General features: G+C 35.8%; 1 protein-coding gene across 1 annotated transcript in view; it reads left to right on the plus strand.

The window, feature by feature from the left end:
• LOC126968591 (hemicentin-2-like) overlaps positions 1 to 23639 on the plus strand; it is a 217764-nt gene that overhangs the window by 8604 nt on the left and 185521 nt on the right. The window contains exon 2 of the mRNA XM_050813600.1: positions 8145 to 8673. Coding sequence (XP_050669557.1) covers positions 8586 to 8673 — 88 coding nt within the window. The 5' untranslated portion in view covers positions 8145 to 8585. The remainder of the gene's footprint in view (positions 1 to 8144; positions 8674 to 23639) is intronic.

Here is a 23639-nt window from a genome sequence, read left to right on the forward strand (position 1 = left end):
TATTATAAGTAGACATAATGAAAGGCTTTAATATGAACTCCTTTCAAGCGAAGGAAAAATTTAATATGAGGAAAATTACATATTTACTAGTACTACAATCAGAACTATATAATTTAATATATAAAATTCTCATGTCGCGGTGTTTGTAGTTAAACTCCTTCGAAACAGTTTCAGCGATTCTCATGAAATTTTGAGTGCATATTGGGTAGGTCTGAGAATCGGACAACATTTATTTTTCATCCCCCCTAAATGTTAAGGGTGGTCCACGCCATTTTTATTTTTTATTTTTTTGTCATTTTTTTTTAAATTTGTTTGATTATGAGTCAGCATTAAAAATACATACAACTTCAAATTTTCACCCATCTACGATCTACAGTTACTTTTGTATCGCGATTTCAATATCGGCAATACAACGTTTGCTGGGTCAGCTAGTCTATTAAATAAAATTCTCGGATCGCGGTTATTGGTACCAAACTCCTGGCTGAATGGCTGAAAATGGCTGAACCAATTTGTATGAAATTTTGTGTGCGTAAGTCTGAAAATCGACCAACATCTATTTTGCATACATTCGAAGAAATTCTGTCCGAAAGCAAAAGATTTTATTACGGGAGATGAAGATAGCAACCTAGAACTATGTAGCGCATTTTAAAAGATGACTTAAGACTTGCAGCCTCTAATAAACGCACTGGTAAATTCTTAACTGATAATTTAAAAAAGAATAGGGTGGTAAAATAGAAACATCTACTGAAGCGGTACGCAAATGTTGGTCACAGGAAAACTTTGTTTACGAATCAGAATTTTTTGCAATTGAGCAACATTTTAACAAAATGACCGTATTTATGCTAAAACCTCTAACAAAGCTTCCAAATTAGTCAACACATGAAAACTAAGCAGAATATCGTTATCATTTATAAAGAACGGCAAAAAATTATGTCTGTATGGGTCTCATATGGGAACCCTATTTAAATATTTATTTTATTCTGTTGGATGGTGGATCCAATAGTTTGACAGCACACGTAAACGTTAGCACATATTAATATATTGCAGGGCTTTGAGACATCTGGCCCTCACTATGGCGATGGCCGCACACTCCAGAAGGATGTGTTTCTGTAGGCCACTTGGAAAGAGCAGTAGAGTTGCGGGTTGGAGTCCCATATTATCCATGAATTTCGGTGATAATTTTTACGTACTTTTCAAAATGTCTTATAAAATTCAGAATGTCTGATAAATAGCAGAATACGAAATTCAACATTAATAATTATAACGTAAGACTTAGGTCAGTGTTATAAAATGCGAGAATAATTTAAGCTGTCAAATGACTATAAAAACGGAATCAAATATTATAGTAGAGATGTTGGGGTTCACTAGATCTTCTACTGCATATATCACGGAGGATGCTAGGAGCAGCTTGTTCTGGAACGGAGTTCCATCATTCTGACTGCATTCTACCAACGCGCATTTTGCGTGGAACTTCTTGCCTCACACAGCCACTTTCTGGAATAAATTACCAGCTGCAGTTTTTCCGAACCAATATGACTTAGGTAATCTTCAAGCATATAGCAAACTCCCCCACCTCAAAGGACACGCACCCTATATCTCTCTGTCTCTGGTAAGCTCTTGATCTCTGGTGTTTCCGATGTCCATGGGCGGTTGCTTTACTACTTCCAAACACGTGAGCTCCTTGTTGGTTTGCCCCCTCTTTTGTATAAAAAAACAAACCAAGTTAAGCGTTGACGTTAACAGAGATCAGCTCTCAATCCATAAAATTTACTATTTGTAAGCTGACCTATTTCAGTATAATTTTTATGGCTTAAAATCGGTAAAGTATTGTACAAAATATGTAACGTCTTACTCCTTAACATTTTTCAATTTCCGTAGGGAACCTTATCTCAGAAAATTAAATAAAGCCCGTGCTACTTACTGACAATTTTTAAATTCGTTAAGCAGTCTTTGAGTTCGTTCATTACAAACATAAATACAATTTATTTTATTAATGTCGTTTAGAATTATGAGTAGGCATTGTATTGTACGAGTAATGGGCAGGATAAAGCACTAACGAAATATAGAACCCCACAATTATATGTACGTTTATATTTGGAATACCTAGGTAACACTGAAAATATTTAGAAAATGAAAATCGGCTTAATGTAGAAAGTTACCAATACTTTTATTGTTTTTCGAAGTAATCTCCGTTCCTCTCTGACACATGACGCATTCGATGAAACCACTGAGAAAAGCAGTGGGCCCATTCTTCCTTAGGGGTCTCTTCTATAGCATTTTCGTACGCTTGCACCGCATCTTCAGGGGTCGCAAAGCGAGTGCCTCGAATTTTATCTTTAGTTCTTGGGAAGAAATAAAAGTAGCAGGGCGCCAGGTTAGGACTGTATGGCAGATGACTCATTATCTCGAGACCTGCTGTAGTAAAATATTCAATAGTCCGTTTTACGGAGTGCGCTGAAGCATTGTCGTGGTGAAGGAGGATCCTGCTTCGAGGGCGCTACTGTCGAATGTTTTCCAAGACAACAGGCACTCAGCGATTGACATACCAGTCTGCAGTAACTGTCCTTCCATCTTCTAGCACAACTGTCGCGAAATAACCTTTCCGACCAAAGAATGAGGAATTTACATTTTTTCCTTGACTTCTTCCTTTCTTTTCCTTAGTTGGCCGATCCTCGAAAGGAAACACCCACTGAGCTGATTGTCTTTTGGTTTCGGGTTTGTAGAAATATATCGAGCTTTCATCACCTGTGACGATGTCAAATACAGCCTTTGAGTCACCGCCGTTGAACTTATCTAACATTTGGCGACACCAGTCCATGCGAAGGTGTTTCTGGTCATCGGTTAAAGTATGGGGAATCTATCTGGTACAAATCTTCCTGACGCCTAAATGTTCATGTAATATTTTTTGAACTTGACTCATACCAATGCCTATATCTGCCGGTTGCCCGTATCTGCTAAAAGGTCACTCTCTTATCTTCCTCTATCATGCGTCGCACAGCACTGATGTTATCTTCAGTAGTCGCTGTTAAAGGACGTCCCTCACGCGCATCATCATTGGTGACCTTCCGCGTCTCACACCCATGATACATCAATACAGTCTTCACGTTGGTCTGGAATATTTTGAACATTTTTAACTCTCCGTGTCAGTTCCCCTGATTGCTATACGGATCGGAGCCATGCGAAGGTTGTATGTTCTTTCTTATCCATACCTCTATTTTAATCCTTAAATTATATTTTATTAAAAACTGTAAAATACTTATTAAATTATAATAATCGAATACTACATTTAAAATATATAGCGAATTTAAAAATATAAATCTAAAGAAAATTACGCATTAATAAAATAATAACAAAGTTTTATGTTAATAAAAATAAATCTAGTCTGACTTGGTAGAGTTTCCACTGTCACGAGATCGGTATCTAAGCGAGTGAAACCGCGGGGCATTGCTAGTATAATACTTACATTATAAAACCAAACGTCAGACAAACTATATCAAATACGTACGCAATATTCGACTGAACTTTTTCAAAGAACATCAAAGATCGTCGACAATAAAACACAAACTTTGTATGCTCACTCTAATGTCTTTAAAATTGGCTTTTACTTTGATTGTTAAGTCAATAATGTTTTATTCTGACATTTACGTGGCGAGGGATTTGATATGTTTGTTGTGCGTAGTTAGTAGTGATAAATTATAGAGGACGGACATATAAGCGAGTAATTTATACGTCCCAGGACGCGTGGGTCGAAGAGTATATAAACGTAATTCATATTTATAATAGAGATTTGAACTTTTATAGCGTGCTATTTTAGGTGAAGCGCAATTTTAAATGCTATTTATCTATTCATCTATTTATTATTATTTATTAAGATCAGTGAATATTGTGTCTACAAATTATTTATTAGGAACGTCAGTCGATAAATTATCAAACTGGCAGAAAAGTCTGGCCGTAGATACTGTTACAATAAAAACGTTAAAATTAATTTGAAATTAGAACCCGTTATACTCAAATGAATGATCAACATGTTTTAAGTAAGTTCTTTGCACAGGATGCTGGCTAGATTATGGTCACCACAACGGCGCCTATTTCTGCCGTGAAGCAGAAATGTGTAAGCAATACTGTGTTTCGGTCTGAAGAGCGCCGACGCTAGTGAAATTACTGGGCAAATAAGACTTGACATCTTATGTCGCAAGGTGTCGAGCACAGTTGTAGTGCCACTCACAATTTTTGGGTCTTTCAAGAATCCTGCACTGTATTGTAATAGACAGGGCGTATCAATTACTATCAGCTGAACGTTCTGCTCTTCTCGTACCTTATTTTCATAAAAAAACTAAGTTGAGTTTAGTGTGTGCGTGCAGTGTGGGCCAGTTACTCTAACCAACCCAGCTTCTTCCAGAAGTTCAGATCATAACTGGAGTGTTTGCAGACTTTTCGGGGCGACCTCGTATTTAGTAAGGTTATTGCCCGTTGGTTGGCCACTCCTCCATCCAGACATCCTTTGTACTTAGGGCTGTCAATACCAATTGTGACTAGGTATAATATGTGACCCGTCATGGTGTCCAGATTCGGATTTCGCGTCTGCTTAGGCTGATAAGTCGACTTGTCAGTTTAGGTGATAGTGTAGGATTGACTTATATCTATTACTCGAATATACAGCTTAAGAGTATTATGAATCGGATGCTGTCTAGATTGTTGATGAAAGAGGTTGTGGTGGTGAACGATGTTCGACTTATAGAAATAGTCAAGTAAGGATATAGCGTTAAGACTGGTTCAGTTTTATAAACGTAGTATATTAAGACAGATATTATTGTAAATGGGAGTTATGTTTATTTACATTATAAAGAATTTGGTAATGTCTGTGTAGCTTAATTGGTCTAATGGGTAATGGAGAGAGAATTGATGCTTGATGAGATCAAATCCACGGAGACATTGTAAACACGTTAAAGCATATCTTTTATACGAACGTCTGAATCGCTCGCCGCGCGGTCACTCTATCCGTGGTAACCGTCAGATTGTAGCGTTACATGAGAGGGTCGGACTACGGGTAGTACCTTTACATCAGTGGATTAGCAGTTAGGTATTTTTTAAGCCCAGATGAAAGTGAGGGTTGATATAAATTTAACGCTTGTCAGTCTCTATGTTCAGTCGGAGGTATTTATACGTTTTTAATCAAAAATCACACTCACATTATAAAGGCAAAAGTTTGTATGTTTATTTATTAATTTGTGCCTATATTTGTTACTCTTTAACGCTCTGAATAAATATTTGGATCTAATACATTAAGGTAACATTTTCATAACTCATTCGGGAAAACGCTTTATTAAAATGTTAAGTTGCCTGAAATATATATTTTATATATATGTCTTTGAGACATAGTACAGACATCTTTTCCAGAGTATCGTTTTGGCATTTGTAGTATAAGCGGACACGATCATAGCATAAACAAAATATATCGACTTTCGAAAGAGATTTCATTACTTTAAAATTAACAAAAGTTTTATCATACTTTATGAGCATGAATTTTTAAAAGCTTAAATCATTAAGTGGTGGTATATAAATCAATCTCGAGGAAATGATTCATGAAAGTTTGTAAAATACTTCAAATCTCTCTCTTGATCGTTAATTCTCTTTCACTATCTCGTGTACGGAAAAGCTGAAAAAGATTAGCTTTTACAGATTAACGGTGTAAATACATATTAATTATCTCTCGGTTACGATGCGTCTGTGACACCGTGTAAATAGCACTAGTTTGTAATTGTTCATGTTCTTGTAATCCGTTCATATTCACCGGCAATGACTTTCCGTATACAAAATACAATATTGCTAATCATTGTTCACTGGGCCTTTAGATAAATGAGCGCGTCTGTAGTTTTCATTTATGACTGTGTGCTTGTCACCTGTCTCATTCTGACAAGCGGGCGAGAATGGGATATCAAAACTTGTCAATAATTGTACCATATTCAATGAAAAAATATTCGTTTTACTAAATTATTTATGCTTTTGGCCAACCAATTCCAACCCACGAATAAAATTTACCAGTGGGAGGCTGCTTTGCACAGGATGCCGGCTAGATTATGGGTACTACAACGGCACCTATATCTGCCGTGCAGCAGTAATGTGTAAACATCACTGTGTTTCGGTCTGAAGGGCGCCGTAGCTAGTGAAAGAGACTTAACATTTTATGTCAACCTTATGTTAAGATAAGGTGATTTTAGTGAATATGTTTCTCCAACACAAATAAGTAATCTGTGGATAACTTAGTTGATTATATATGTATTTATATTATAAGAATTGTAATTGTAATTATTAAGTAAGGTGTCATGTATAATTGTTTGTTGTTCCCAATAAAAAAAAAATGTCTCAAGGTGACGAGAGCAATCGTAGTGCCTCTCAAAATTTTTGGGCTTTTCAAGAATCCTGAGTGGCCCTCCATTGCGTCGGCAGGGCGTCTAAATTACCATCATCTGAACGTACTGCTCGTCTCGTACCGTATTTACATAAAAAAAACTTGCCGGTGATAAGTCACACCGTCTTTTTTTTTGCGTTGTGAACGTATTATTTAGGCACTTTTTTATAGCACACTTAGACTTGGTGACTGACACACAGTTTACCATTCCGCTGTCAGACTGCGAATGATATGTCCATATATAAAGATCGTTATTGGCCGCCAACAATGAACATATTTGCCATCATCGTGTAAGCATGCAGTGTGTCGCCTCCCTGAAGCAATATCGAACTTCTGTCGTGTCTCGGTATCTGACTATATTTTGCACAGCCATCACGTAAGCGTGTCTCTTAAAAGCTATACAGGCACGATGTCTCCTAAACTACATTAGCGCTTCAGCATTCGCTCCGGGTCGTTGAGCTGCCTTGATGAAGGATTTTGCTTCTTGACAGCTTTTGTTAAAATATCTTGGAGAATTTCTATTTTAAAATAAATATCGCGTCAATAGACTGAAACGCAGGTTCATTCTAGTTTAAAGGTAAATGCGGTTGAATGATTTTGTTTCGTGAGAATAATTGTTTTGATTTTCCCACATTTTCTTAAAAATAATTAATTTTTTATAGATTCGCTTTGTATGATTCCGTTGAATAAGTTTCGATTGAAAAAGAAAACTTTGAAGAATATAACAGTTCAATATTTATTAAACTATCTGCATAAATTAGGAATTTTCAGGTTGTTTAAAGATAAAATAAAAAGCCCAATGAGACGTTTATTATAATTAGACAATTGCGCAGAGATGTCGCTTCATTGTGTATCTTCTTCCGCATTTACAACGGGGAGTGTTCCGAAGATTTGTTCCACCTGATTCCTGCCGCCGAATTCTACTTTCGCACGACCTGTCACAAATTAGGATATCATCCCCACCTTCTGGATGTGTGGAGGTCCTCCACAGAGCGGTTTTCAAGAAGCTTTCTTCCACGAACTACAAAGCTGTGGAATGAGCTTTTTTGTGCGGTTTTTCCGGGATGATATAACATGGGTACCTTCCAAAAAAGCGCGTACACCTTCCTTACAGGCCGTCAACGTTCCTGTGATTCCTCTGGTGTTGCAAGAGATCACTTAACACCAGGTGACCCGTACGCTCGTTTGTTCTCCTTTTCCGTGTACGCGCTATTTGAAGGTTTCGTTTTGTCCTAGAAAGTGGAAAAGTGGAAGAAAATTCCTTGAAAACCGCACTGTGGAGGACCGCCACACATCCAGATGGTGGGGATGATATCCTTCTTTGAGGCGTGTCGTGTGAAGGTGGAATTTTTACTGAAATAGAATAAACTTGTGACTTACTCATCAATTTTATCATATTATGCTCTTAAGGTGATGATGATTCTTTGTCAAAGAAGATTTAATGTATTTCTTAAATTTGTGTTCTAAATCCTAGTACTCTGTGGTATTTTATTTCAAAATTGTAAACTCACAACCTATGAAGAAGCCCTTAACCCTAGCTAACCTTTTACATTAAGTATTCGCTTCAAGAATACATAGCAGTACTGGCGACTTACATTAGTAAATACTCTCAGACATCGCACTTCAAATGTCGTCAAACTGACCATCAAACCCTCTATCAAAGTCCTCATCAAATTTATACAACCTGTCAAAATATATTACCAACATAAATGAGGGACTGTGTACTTTGTTTCAGGTGGCCGCCGGGTCCTTAAGCGAGCGAAGCTAAAAGTGTACTGAATAATTCAACAGAATATATACATATACTTGGACCGAACAATCTCGATCTTATAACCCGTCGCCAAATGATGATCCACTATTAATAATACGACATATTTCATAAAAATACTCATTGGACAAATTAGTGCTTATAAGTTTTGCAAATGAGGTGTTACGACGTGACTTGAGTTAATTAAAACCCGAAAAATGTTGATACTATTAAAAGTGAACAAAATCAATTCATATAATTCAAAGTCATGTTGCATACAATAATGAATGAAGTTGATAAAAACTTGTGACAAATTAACCTAATTTTTTCAATTCATTTGTATAGAATACAAGTCATTAATAAAGAATGTAAATTGAATTGCCAAAGTCAAATTATTATTGCGAAAAGGATGGTGTAGGAAAAGACAATATGTTTTTTAGTAATATTTTCGTGGTTTTGGTGTCGGCTGCCCTTGTTTTGGGTACTGGAGAATGGACCGAAGATGCGGAGGACTTAGGTAAGTAATAACTCTCTTTATAATTTATACGTTTAGATAGAGTCTCTTGCTATTAGACAACCGATAAAAACCAGGAATATTAGTTTAGTGTGTGCGACAAGCTACGACTTACACTCGCGATTTGTATGACACTTTGTGTTAGTGTGCGTGAATTGCTCAAAATATAGACTAGTTCTAAAGCCTATTATAACGACCTTCACAGCTGTCATAGTCTATCTAGATATACAACGGCCGTTTTCATTAACCTATCTAACCTTTTAAGTTTAAATTACTAGAGGTAGACAAATCTATCCATTTACGCTTACTAACATATTTTCAATAACCTATCGACACATAGCATTGGACCTTAACTATAACTATGGATAGATAAGATCTTGTCCTTAAAAAGTGTTAACAATCTATCCGTAACTAGAGATATGTTATTGAAAACGGCAGTAAATAATCTAAGTATAGAAAGATAAGATTTATATCAGTTTTGAATGAGGATTTTATAAGCGTAAGATTTGAAAATAAATCGGCAAAATAGGCAATGGAGATTAATTTCAGCTGTTTTTAGGACTTCTATATCATTTAGATTATACATTTTAAATAAATGTCGTCACGATTTTCGGTTACGCGCCATGTTGTTTTTTATTATTTAATTTAACGTAAAGAATATATTAGTAAGAAAGTGATAAAATAAAAAGACCTATTTGTATGCATGTCTATAAGAATTTTTAGGCTTTAATTTACTACGGATTTTCTCTTCTCGGTAAGAAAATTTTTTTAGGGAAGTTATTGGTTTTGGAAAGTCGAGTTTTCATCATATCTCGACGTTTTAAGGTCCTAGGAAGCTTCCCTGGCTATTCAGGCGATGGTATCCGTATGTCTGTATGTATAACTTAGAAACCTTGTTTTAATATTTAATTTTTATTTTTCTATTATATTTTATTACAATATTTATAGATTTTAGTTTTTAAATTGTTTAACGAACTGTTTTATAAACGTAGTAAAAATTATGAATGTTGTGATAGCTTATAAGTGAATTAACTCTTAACCATATTATTATTATTAAATTTTAAGTTTAAGTGTAATTTGTTAGTTGCCCAAATAAATAAATATATGTATGTATGTGTGGCTGTATGTAAATCTCTTATAACTTTTGAACGGCTCGACCAATGACCTTTAGGGACAACCGTTTTCCTATTTTTTTTCTCTTAAGAGTTATCTAACGTATTTCTGTGAAGTTGTAAATAGTTGAAATTTCTATATGTCCCAAAAAAGGTTTCACATCTTTCCTGTATACAGTACACACACATATTTTTTTAAGATGGTCGTTCTTAGAGAGTGCTTTACGGCCGTTCCCAATATACTATCTATAGATAGAGATAAATTACTACCTTCTATTGTCAGTAATTAGCTGTCCCAATACACCCGATAATTCATTGTTATCGCCTTATATTGGGACGCGTGAATTGAAATTTCCATACAATCCTCTATCGCTGGTAAGCTATACGTCGTCCCATTGACATACAGCGTCTACGGATAAGGTGAGTTACCGTCGATAAGTTTATTGGTACAGAAAAGCCAACGATGGTTACGATTTTTGTCTCAAGTAAGAGATATACTAAATAATGGGAAGGGCCTTAAAAGATGTATAATACATTTTTTATTTTCATTTGAAATTTTATTATAATATTTTTATCAATCCTTATGAGTAACTTTTATTTAACTCGTGTAGGTAGACTACATTAGTAATGTAAATACATAATACGACATGGGTTCAAAAAAGCGCGTACACCTTCCTTACAGGCCGTCAACGTTCCTGTGATTCCTCTGGTGTTGCAAGAGATCACTTAACACCAGGTGACCCGTACGCTCATTTGTTCTCCGTGTACGCGCTATTTTGAACGTTTCGTATTGTCCTGGCGTAAGGGTCACCTGGTGTTAAGTGATCACCGCCGCCCACATTCTCTTGCAACACCAGAGGAATCACATGAGCGTTGCCGGCCTTTATGGAAGGTGTACGCGCTTTTTTTTAAGGTACCCATGTCGTATCGTCCTGGAAATACCGCACAAGGAAGCTAATTCCACAGCTTTGTATTACGAGGAAGAAAGTTCCTTGAAAACCGCACTGTGGAGGACCGCCACACATCCAGATGGTGGGGATGATATCCTACTTTGAGGCGTGTCGGGCGAAGGTGGAATTTTTACTGAAAATGATGAATAACTTTTATTTAACTCGTGTAGTTAGACTACATTAGTAATGTAAATAAATCATTGACTTTGTATTTATGAGACGTCACCCCATTCTCGTCCTTAATCATCTGTGATTTGAATTATTAAAAGTACGTTTTCAAATAATATTTCGTTGAAGGTTTATTGATTTGTGACTACAACAATTGACTAATAGAATTATACGGTAATAGTAAAAGCAGTTTTTATTTTCAATCCATAAAAATACACTACTCGAATCATCTGTAAAACACACAACACAAACATGACCACAAATTTAATCTGTACTTAATAAACGTCTATGATATTGAGCTAATTACTGACATATTTTTAATTATCAGACACAAGCCATCAGTACAATGATAAAGAGAATATTTCAATAAACCGCCAGTTAAAACATATTTAAAATCAATGTTTGGTTATATCACACTCTATCTTTGACTGTCAAAATGTAAAAGAAAGTGACATAATATGTAGTATTTTTTATATTTCATGAAACATTAACTTTAAGGATGCTTTCTGCAACTGGCGGTTAATAATTAAAAAAAAAAACAATTATTAAAAAATATAACTTAGATTTTTTTTTTATTAAAAATATTTAATTATTACAATATACAAATGACTTAATAATTAATTACGCTATTTATATAAATAATAATAAAATAAAACTTAAATAATCTAACAAAATGAATTAATTACAAATAGAAAGAATCATTAAGACCGCTATCGGCAGGTAAGGTGCCCATGAAGCTGGCAACGTTACCTCTTTGTATAGCCAAACTTATCCTTTGACAGAGGTATGTACCAGATCTTGGGTAACCTGTTAAATCGTTTAGACGCCTGGATAGCTCTTTACGTTTTTGTGCCGATGAACCCCAAGGACCCATCGTCTCCACCCCAAAGGGAACAAATACGTATCCATCACCGAGTGATGCATATTTCCTCCGCTTTAGGTTTTCGGCAGATTCCGCCGCTGCACCTCCCGCTCTAGATGAATGTTCAATATGAGAGGGGGCTAGCGTGTCCACACAAGTCGCATCCCACACCAGTGGCTTTCCACGACTCCAATTAATCAACGTCATGCCATCAGGCCTCTTACCATCATCACGTGAAATTCCATTCGGCTCTAGGATAGCCGGCACGTTGACGGTAGTAAAGGCCCGACGCAAGACGTCGTTTAAGGCGGCATGGCGTGAGAGACGGCCCGCACTGCGGCGACAAGATAAGCCATGGTCACCAAGGCTGTCTACATTGCCTCCGCAGCGGCACATATGGGGAACTGTTCTAGGGATACCCAGGCGTAAACCAACTGCGATTGAGAAGCTGGAATTATCGAGAAGTGTCCCTATGTTACTCGAAGGAGTGGCCTGAAGCCAGTACCCTGATTCTCGTTCGTTAACAGCAATAAAACGAGCGTGATCCGAAATATTGTGATTTGATAATAATATCTTTTTGTTAATGATTTTGCACTGTGGCTCATCCCAAAGCTTTTGTGATCGCATGTTTAAAGGGAGATTTTCACTTGGATAGGCAACTTTCCAAGCATTTTTAGCGGTATCCGCATACACCAGTGGCAGGGACCCTAATGATGGGGAGATAATTTTATCATATAAAGTGCTGACATTGTGAACAGAAGATAAGAATGCTGGTAAGGATATACTAGATATTTTTCTGATGCCAATTCTACCAAAACGAATGGGCAGAGAAGCCTGGCATCAAGAAATATCAGACAATGAACAATTTAATATTTTTGATAGTAAATTTCGTAGAGAAATATAGATATATACTTAGATATTTCAAAAAGACTAAATTGCTAAAGTACTTTGTAAGCCACCTTATTAATTGCTGAAATATGATGTAAGGGTAGATATAAAACAAAGCACCAATAAATAAACTTAATATTTTCTAAAGCATAACTTAAGTTATGTTAAATAAAAAAAAACTTATCCACAAGTTTCCTCTCATTTTTAGTCTCGAAAGCAAGAAATAAAAAAAGAAGTAACGCTATTCAGGCATGAACGTGATAAAAAGAAAACCGCAAAACATTATTTATTTAAAAAATAGATCTTATACAAATTGGCTTCATTAAAAAGTTGATATTCAACAAAGAGTCTTTACAAAAGAAAATCCAGCGCTCACCTTATTATTCACAAGATGTACAGTTTGCAGGTTGAGTTGATTTGACTTTATATTCTTTCTTCATTGTATTTTATTGCTACGTGTTGGCGGAACCTAGATATAAGACAGAAATTTCTAGCGGAATTATTTATATCAAAAGCAAGACGGTAGAAGAAGCGTATACAAAATGGTAAAAGCTTAAAATTATTTGCGATATTAATTTGCATTCCACTCACCAGTATTGACAGAGTGGAAAACTTGGCCAAAGACAAGTTATTAGAGCTGACAGCAAACCTCCAGTAGTGGAGAGGCACTGAAGAAGTAGATCAAGAATGTGAGGAATATTGTTTTATATTTTGGTAGGGATATTTAGACTGGAAACGCATTTATTTTCTTCTGGTATTACAAAGGACTACAGAAACATGACCACAAGCGCGTACGTGCCCAAATGTTAATGATCACCACCACGCATATTCTTCAGCAACACCAGAAGAATCACGGGATCGTTGTCGGCTGATCCCTTAGGAAGGTGTACGCGCTTTCTTGTAAGATATCCATTTAGTTAGACGTCGCAGAAAGTTTTACAAGTGGGAGGCTCCTTTGCACAGGAAACTAGATTATGGGTACCACAACAGCGCCTATTTCTTAGAATATATTCTATAGAAGGGCGCCGTAGGTAGTGAAATTACTGGGCAAATGAGACGTAACATCTTATTTCTTAAGGTGACGAGCGCAGTTGTAGTGACGCTCAGATATTTTTGTTTTTCAAAAATCCTGAGCGGCACTGCATAGTAAAGGGTAGGGCGTATCAGTTACCATCAGCTGAACGTCCTGCTCGTCTCTTCCCTTATTTTCATAAAAAAAAGTTCATTGAAGAGAGTACTGCAGAGGATCGCCACACTCTCAGATTTTGTGGACGAAGATTGACGTTTCGTGCATGCGGGGTTTTTGTGCCAGGTCTCATTCTTCCTCCGGAAGCATAACTCGAGCAGCAGCTGTGCAACAGACCAGTTATCAGAGCAATACTCTGTATGTTGCCAGATCTGGGGTTTGAATAGCCCTAGAATATGGACCGGCTTCAAGTATTGCCATGTTGTTTTTATGACCTCCAGTTTCTTCAGAACCAATTTTGCTTTGCCTTTTAGGTGACGGTGAATTTAGGCAATCACCTGAGATTTGGAGACCCTGCATTACGGAAAATGTTCTCGAAGATATGTGAAACGACAAATGGGGATTCATAATTAATAGTAATAATGAAGTGGTTCACAAGGTTCATTTTACCTGGCGACCTTCTCACGAATGGATTCAGTTGCTAACAATTCACACGCGGTAGAATTGAGCCTTCAGAAAACTAATCAAACTATTTCTATCTGTTCTTTCTCTTCTCATCTCAGGGCGGGTGCTCCGCAGTACCAGCTTCTTCAATTTGACCACATACAACGAATTGCGGCTCGACTCATCGATCATCTTGATTCTTTGGCATTGCGTAGAGATGCGGGTCCTCTCTGTATCTTCTACCGCATTTATCATGGGGAGTACTCAAAAGAGCTGTTCGGGTTGATCCCAGCGGCCGAATTCTACCACCGGACATTATATGCTAACCGCATCACGTTGACGTCTGTCATTCCACAAACCCCGCGTTTTGCTAGAAATTTCTTGCCTCGCACAGCCACTTTGTGGAATCAATTACCGGCTGCGATTTTCCCGAACAGATACGACTAGGACCTTCAAGAAAAAAGCATACTCCCACCTTAAAGGACGGCTACGCATTTCTTGACACACCTGTTGTTGTGGATGTCCATGGGTGGTTGTCTCACCTCTCCCCATCCTGTGAGCCTTTTGCTCGTTTGCCCCCTCTTATATAACAAAATCTCCTTCTCTCGTCGTGTAATTACTTTCTCTTAGTTTTATCAAGTTCTTAAAGTTATAAAGAGAGGTTTTGCTTGTATGTTACATCCTGCGCATACTTTCATTATACGCATAAACTTCACTTGATCTGTTTTTTTTAACGGCGCTTAACTTCAACAACTTGACAGGCAAATGATTAGGCGTTGATAAATTTATCCGCCATGAAAATTTCGTATTGTTTGCTCAAGGTTTGATGGATGTCAGATAGTGAAAGTGTCAAAGAATAACTTTTATCGGTGGCGAATTTTTCATCAAGCATTAGAAGTCGCTCAAATTAATCTACCTGCACAATATGAGAATATTTGGCTAGCAAACCCCACTTAACCAGTGTGTGTTGCCAGTGATGACATTCGGAACGCAGATGTGGTCGCTAACTATGGGCCTTATGAGGAAGCTCATTGTCGCTCAGAGGGCAATGCAATGGAGAGAGCTATAATAGTGAATCTAATAGCGAGCTAATCTCGAATCAGGAATGAGGAGACCCGTAGGAGAACCGAAGTCACTGATACAGCCCAGATGGTTGCGAAACTGAAGTGGCAGTGGGCGGGTCACATAGCTCGACGGACAGATAGGCTTAGCACGCACTGCGATTAAAGGCGAGCGATTTGGAAATAGCTGAAAACGCCAAACCGCATACAACCTCGCACTGCGGTTGTCGTTTTGCTTAATTTTATTCCAGTATCACCATGGATTTCTGGCGAGCAGCATGTGTTGCGGCTTTGATTTTCAAAATAGACAAAAAAAAAACAAAAACAGCGCCGCCATAGGGTGCACCCAATAACAGATCAAAGACATTTGAAAGGATATTTATGCAAATTATGCAACGACGTGCGGCACCATCCCGATAAGTTTATTAATGACTACAGAATGTCCATTAGTACTTTGGCCAAATTATTACAATCTACAGACTATCTATTGAAAGACACTGCATTTCGTAAGGCAATTTCAGCTAAAGATCTATCCTCTGCGCTCGCCCAGTCGAGCCTGACTAGAAAACCGAATGCGGTTAAACGCCTTGTGTGCGCCACCATACTAATACTATGGGCCACAAAAAAACGTGCTTCTACCATCCGCGATGAAAATGTAGCAAGTTGCGTTTTTAAAATCAGCCACTGAAAAGAGTCGCTAATGCGTTGTATAGAAAGCTATGTGTTATTTTTTTTTTGCGTTTTTAGACTTACATTTAAAAGCATGAGTTTAATCGCAGTGCGTGCTAAGCCATAGAGGTGAGTTGCGGATTGCACAACTGAATAGAAGTGACGCTGAACTTCAATAAAATTGATTATGATTATATTTTTTAATTGTTCACTTTCGCAACACACTTGTTTTAACTAGGACATATTAAATAATAATTTTTTAATATACTTTTTGTGATCGTCCTAACGACAAAACATTTTCCAGACAAATAATAATTACATCCAATATAAGCGATACAACTTTGTGTATTTGATTTCTTTCTTATTATATTCTACAATTGATATAAACACGAAGGCTTCATTGTCCTTGTTGGTACGTCAAATAATATAAAATAAATTTACGCATCTCACTTCTTGTTATTGTATTTTTCCTAATAACCGTAAATAAATAATATTTTGTGAACAGACGCAGTAAGAATGAGACATCGTTTGAATTGAAGGTAAAAACGTGTCGATTTTATAAATATTGTTTTATACTTTATGTAGAAACGGTCGAAAAGGACAAACGAGCGTATGGGTTACCTGGTGTTTAGTTATCACCGCCACCACCATCGGCGGTTGGAATAAGGTGAAACAGCTCTTTGGAACACTCCCGGAAAACACACAATGAAGAGACGTCTCTACGCACGTTGCACAATTTAATAAAAATATTCTAAAGTTGCCATTTTAAGAGGGTGAGAAGGAGAGTTTGCCAAACGGGCAAGAGGCTCACCCGATAGGGGGTGGTGATTTAACCGCACATGGATATCCGCAACACCAGAGGTCAAGAGATGCATTGGTTGGTTTTTAAGTCGAGAGTATGCTCTAGGCTTGAAGGTCCCTTAGTCGTATTTGTTCGGGCAAACTGCAACCAGTGATTGTTTTCACAAAATGGCTGCGAAAGGCAAAAATTTCTTGTAAAACGTGTCGTTGTAGAATGCCAGACGTCTACATGATGCTGGTGGATTTTAGCATTAATGACGTAGTGCTGAGTGGTGGAATTTAGTTGTTAGTATCAACTGCAACAACTCTTCTGAACACACTATAATAATAATGTTATTAAACTTGAATAAATAAATAAATAAAAATATTATTATTAACTAGATACATTATTTAACTGATAAGAATAAGATATACTATTTGCATATCTAAATTAAAGGTTTGCACAACGTTATTTGAGTAAAAAACTAATGCTAAAAACAATTTAGAAAAATAAAAATAATTAATTTACCACAACTTATTATGATCTAATTCAAATGTTTATTACCAATCAAAATAAATAATTATATCATAAGCATTTCTCAATTCGAATATAGGCCGTATATATTTTGTCGCTGCACAGATCTTCATAAGGATCAACAACGTATCGAGAGTTCAAGCAACTGTCAAATAATATCACAAAAAGCACCTGGAAGTGACAGGGGGATGGAGAATCAAGAATAATACCAGTAATATTGACGGTAAGAATTGATGAAATCTTTATCAGGACTGGAAACTGTTATATTCGTGGCTTAAAAATCCCTTATGCCTTGTATATTGTTTCGATTTATGATACATTTTGAACCTAAAGAGTAATTAAAATATACTCAGGCATCTAAACTCAATGAAATATATATAATATAACACCTTAATGTTTCACTGCATTAGGATTCACATCACCTGTCATGATAAACTCCAAGTTATTCAAACCAACCCTCGAAATTTTCAACTATCATACAACTCCTAGAAAATTTTACATCGTAACATGAAAAATTATAAAAAAACTGCGTTAAAAACTTACTTCAAAACTGAAAAGTAAAAATTTATAAAGATTTAATTTAATAAACCTCTTATGCAAACCTAATACTACTAATGTTAATAAAATACTACCTATTGATAGGGTTTAAAGTCACGCATGGCGGGTGTAGGTACCTGCTATTACATTTGGCTTGGCATCTAATTAAAGATGACTCATGTAAATCGGATGATTAATCTTAGAGAAATCGGTGTAAATATATAAAATGAAATACCGATTGAATTGAGAAACTCCTCTTTTTTGAAGTCGGTTAAAATATTCAGATTACAATAAAATCTTTCGATACAATCTAAGAAACTTAAAACAGATTTTCCATATTATGTACTTAGTTCGTAATGTAATAAATCACCTAATGGATATTGACACGTAAAAATCGTATAAACCACCCCATCACTACGAACTTAGCCTGTCAGTTTGACGACGATGACTTCGATAACACAAGCTAATCACCGCTTAAAGCAACGCTCAAACAGCAGTATTATTATTTTATTTTATTTAAAAGCTGTATTATTTGTTTCCTATCTTCCTCTAATGAATAGGTTAATTAGCTACTAGTTGCTGTACGCGACATCATCCGCGTGGACGCAATAAACCAGTGTGGCGATTGCATCCACATTAATTTAGGTTGGCAACTCAGGTTTGTATCGAGTGACAACTGATCACATAAGAGAGAGGGCGATATAGAGATAGACGGCGGACACTCAACAACAAATACGCTAGTCGCTAAGACAGACGCTTTTATCGGCGAGTGTCTTAGGGTAACTTGTTATTATATAAATTATAATATTATATAAGTCTCGTAGTTACTATTACATATTCCTTGATATTACTTCTGTAGTTATTCACGAGAGCAACACGCAATAAACTAAAGAAAAAATTGAGTCGGTTGTTTAATTTAGAAGCTCCCCTACCCGACAGCAGCAAGAATACTATCTGCATCTCTGCATATAGGCTACATACTATCATGTATGTAGGCTATATATTGTTCCGAGCGATTGTTAATATCTATGCTAAATTTGAATTAAATCTATTCAGTTCTGTTTGCGTTTTGCCCGGACATATAAACATACAAACAGAGGAACGGGCAACAGACATAAATTCTATTAAGTACTTTTTTTAGTTCGGTTTTGTTTGAAATACATAGCAAGATTCTTAAATACACGATCCTGTCACGATTTTATTGCATGTTTATTGGTTTTATGCATTGCTATTTAAAACTGTAAAATCTTTCAATACAACTTTTTTAAAGCTAATTTCACATTATTATCAAGTACGTAAGTATTACTTGAAAAAAAAAAAGTTATAAAAAAAAGACGTGTGTCACTCGGGGATTGCCGCGGTAAAGCTATTGCATAGCATTTTTGTCAACTTATGCAATTATAATTATTTATTTATTTTATTAATTCAGTATTTTGTTTTGATGAAATAAATTAAAAAAAAAGCAAACTGGAAGTGAGTAAAATTTAACTTGCAAGATTTGTTTACAGACAGACAAAGGGACAGGTGAAACTAAATAAAAATGCTTGGCATTATAAACAAAAATTAAAAATATGTGATAAAAAAAATAAAGAAATTAAAAAAAACCAAGATGTACCCCAGGCTCGAACCTGGGATCTTCTGCACAAAAAGCATACGTGATAACCGCGGTTCCACGGCAACTGTAATGACCGTGCCGAAATATTTATATACATCTAGTAAGTAAGTGTTAGGTTATTTTCGTTACGGAATTTCTGGATTCGGTCTCCGCGCTCAAGGCCCGCGATACAAGCTATGCAATAGCTTAAAAATACAGCTCGAGTCACATTGAATTAAAACACTTTTAAAAAAGTCTTGAGACGTCGCGTTAACTAAAATAATAATAAAAAAATAACTTTTACGCAAAAATCTAATGTAAAAACACAGTTACACGCTTACAACTTAATTACACACGTTTAATTCTTTTGTTAAGTGTTTAGTGTTTACTTAAGTATTTTATTTACACAATGATACGATTCTACTGGAAAAAATCAAAACTGTATTCATTTACTGAAAATTACAATTCCGTCCTCTTTAAATTATTCGTATAGATCAGTTTCACGGTCCCAAAAAGTTTAGTCTGTTTTATTATTTTGTAAAACAAAAACGATGACTATCACATAACTAATTAAAAAAAAAGTAAAAAAGAGTATGTGTGAAATTCACACGTGGGAGAAGAGAAAACTTCAAATATCTTGGCTTCAAGATAATGAGACAATTGCAATGATCATAGTGATACAAAGTTTGATAATTCTTTTATATTTAATTCGTATATATTACATAGATTTATTCAGACTCAGAGCTTACATTTTCGATAATACTTCGGTCTTAATATGATCCACATATCTTTGGAATACTGCGTCAATCAGTTTTTTGATCTTTTTGTTGATACAGTGCGACTGCTGCAAATTTTCAAATTAAATTTGGCGTCCAAACACCCACAACGGAATCGCTGTATCCGATACAAAATTTACATTAAAATCTCCAGTTAACTTATTTTAATAAAAATATATGTGTACCTATATGTTCGCAATACAAATAATTCAGTCAATGACATTTTATTGTATAGGTATTCATACAATGAGCGGGTACGGGTGTTTAATTTCTATTATGGCAAAGCAACGTTTGCCAGGTCAGCACTTGTATAATTATTTTGAAATGTGCCTTCTGCATGAACCTCTAAACTGCATATTATGAAGTACTGGTAATGTTGCTAGGATGACCCATGATTTCAACCGCCATGAAAGACATTACTATCACCGCTACCATATTTATGTTCTCCTGGTGTCTATGTAGTAATACGTCGTGCGCTTCAGAAATATATTATGGTATACTCGCGTCATACATAAGACAATCACTTCCTCAACTATGATTGCCTGGTACCAAAACACTCTATAAAGGCCTGGACACACCTGTCATACAGCCTTCCGATCCGACTACGGTCATACAGCGGGACGACTGTATGATATGGGAATAAACAATGGTTTGGAATGCAGTAGGTCTCACCTGTCCGACACGCGACCCGTCCTACTCCCACCCGTCTCCGATTCCGGTATCCCGTCATGCTCCGACATTGCAGACCATTCGTTTACTTGATGCGGGAAGGTTGTCGGTGGCAGTTTTTGTGTTAAATTCAGTGAAATGGCGGGTATAAAAGCGGAGGAGCTTATTGAAACTGTCCGAATGTTTCCAGCTCTCTATGATCAGGCACAAGAGCAATATAGAAACTCGGAGTACAAGGACATTATGTGGAATCATCGAAGACTTCGCATTAAGTCGATCTTCTTCATCTAAACAGATAGCCACAATAGCTAAATCACGATTGCTAAAATGTTTCAACATTCGCGCAATATATTCGCAACCGTTTCAACTGGCGATTTCGAGTAGACTGAGTGTCAAATCTGAAAAGAGCAGGAAGTGGGCATGACATGTGTGCTCACCCCTTTCCGATCCCGCACCGATCAGATTCTTTAAGCAATATCGGACCGGAGTCGGATCGGAAGGCTGCATGACAGGTGTGTCCAGGCCTTAATGCTTCCTATCTCATTCTCACGCCGGTTGAAATCTATACATTTATTTTCGTGTTTGTGTCTCGCTTTTTGTTTCATCGATAAAATCACAACGATTTCACAATTCAAAAATATTTGACAATTTACTTGAAATATTTGATTGAAGAAAAAAAATCTGACAAATATTACATGTATTATTTGCTACACACATAATGAATTCAAATAGATTTAGTTTTTTTTTATATTAGCTTGTAATTATGTATTATGTTTGGACATAATATTTGGACAGACATGGATGATAAAGATTTTTATAGGTGTAACTTGAACTGATACTAATTTATCTATATAGCCTGCATGTAAGCGAAGTTTATCGCGTATATTTTTCGTATTTGAAACAAAACAAGCATTGCAATGATCTTAAAGCACTCGAGATTTGTCTTGCAAGCATAAAACAGCTATTTACATTTTTATTTCAAAAGTTCTGTTTCATACAAGGGAACTTTACATTCTTGTTTTGTGCAGAACAATCTTTGATCGTTTTCGTGACTACTTCCATATCCCTAACTAGGATCTACGGAGAACACTTGGCGTGTTGCCAACGAGTGTCTGATACCTCTGCGTCTCCACGTCACTTTATCACGTTTTAATAGATTGCCAGTTGGAATGGAAGCCATAATTGTTCAAATGTTTTGCTACTTTGTCTTATACTCCATGTTGTTTTCATCTTTTTTGAGGTATTTGGGCATCATCTTATATATAAGCATTCGAGTCATATTAATGAAATGAAATTATTAATTTTGGTTTATGGGTGTATCCCGTATTTGAGGATACATTGGTATCCTCTATTCAGATTATTTAAAAAAACATGCAAAATTTAACACTTATTAAGATATTCATTAACATTTTTTCTAACAGATATACTACTTTGTAACTAACGGTTTCAAATATATTTTGAATATCAGTTCAAATTCAGTAATTTTATTAGTACCTGGAAACTTAGTTTATTTCAAAATAGATACAGTTTGTAAGTAAGAGATCATATATAAATGAAACTTTACAATTGTTTGCTTAAAATAAAAAAATGTTTAGGGTGTAAAAAAAATTAACAACTAATACAACCGACTTCAAAAACACTATTGTCGCGCACATACCTACTCATAGCAAGACCTTTATGGTTTTCTCATGGATGCCACTGTCAGATCTGGACCAAATTGCAACGAAACCACACGGAAAGCACCAGCTTTCAAATAAAAAAAGAATTATCAAAATCAGTTCACCCAGTCGAAAGATCTTAGATAACAAACATAAAAAAACACACCGACGAATTGAGAACCTCCTCCTTTTTTAAAGTCGGTTAATAATTGATAAATGCATTCAAGATAAGTATTTATTTAGGAACAAAAAGCCTCGCAGAATGGATCAGATTACGCACCTATTTATCATCAAATTTTCTGACCTTAAAGCAAGCACTTAAGTACATAGACGTAAAAGCTTTGAATCCTTCGTAAAATGAAACGCTCAGATTTTCGCTTCAATTTGTATCAGTTTTAAGGCGTGTCTTAACTATACAGGGCGTGGAATAAAAGGGTAAAGTAGGAAATTGGATACCTTTTAAGTATCGTTACAGAGCAATATTCCACGTGACTCGATAAAAATTTTAGGATAAAGATTAGTAAAGACTTAGTAGTTGAAGGTAATTTAATTTCCATCAAGGAAAAGCTCTTGAGACAAAAGTAATCGCTTGGCTTCCCGCCAGCATTCTTACGTATAAAGAATCACAATACTTATGAAATTTTGTTTCTGGCAGCTTATATACTTCACTTATTTTCCCGTTGACGTCTTTTGTTTTGTATTTCTTAGATACAGTTGCTATTAATTGCTTTTCTTATGCATCGTTTAAATTATTTATTTATTTAGATTCACCAGTGATTATTACAATATTACATTTATAATTTATGCTAAGTTACAAAGGCCTTATTACTAAACGCATTACCATTTAAGATGTAAAAAATAAATAAATAAATTAATTAATAAATTACCGCATGCTAAAATATGTGGCAAATATTTATATAAAATAAGTATAAGTTATAAAACAACCATTCTATAATGTAACGAAATTAGGAAATGAACAAAATCAAGATTACCTATATCTTATATTAATTAGTTATTTATAATATATTTTTTCAAATTTTTGCGAAACCTTGGCAACGAATCTCTAATTATTTGCATTTA

Source organism: Leptidea sinapis, chromosome 16 (assembly GCF_905404315.1).
Source record: "Leptidea sinapis chromosome 16, ilLepSina1.1, whole genome shotgun sequence".
Classification (NCBI taxonomy): Eukaryota; Metazoa; Arthropoda; class Insecta; order Lepidoptera; family Pieridae; genus Leptidea; species Leptidea sinapis.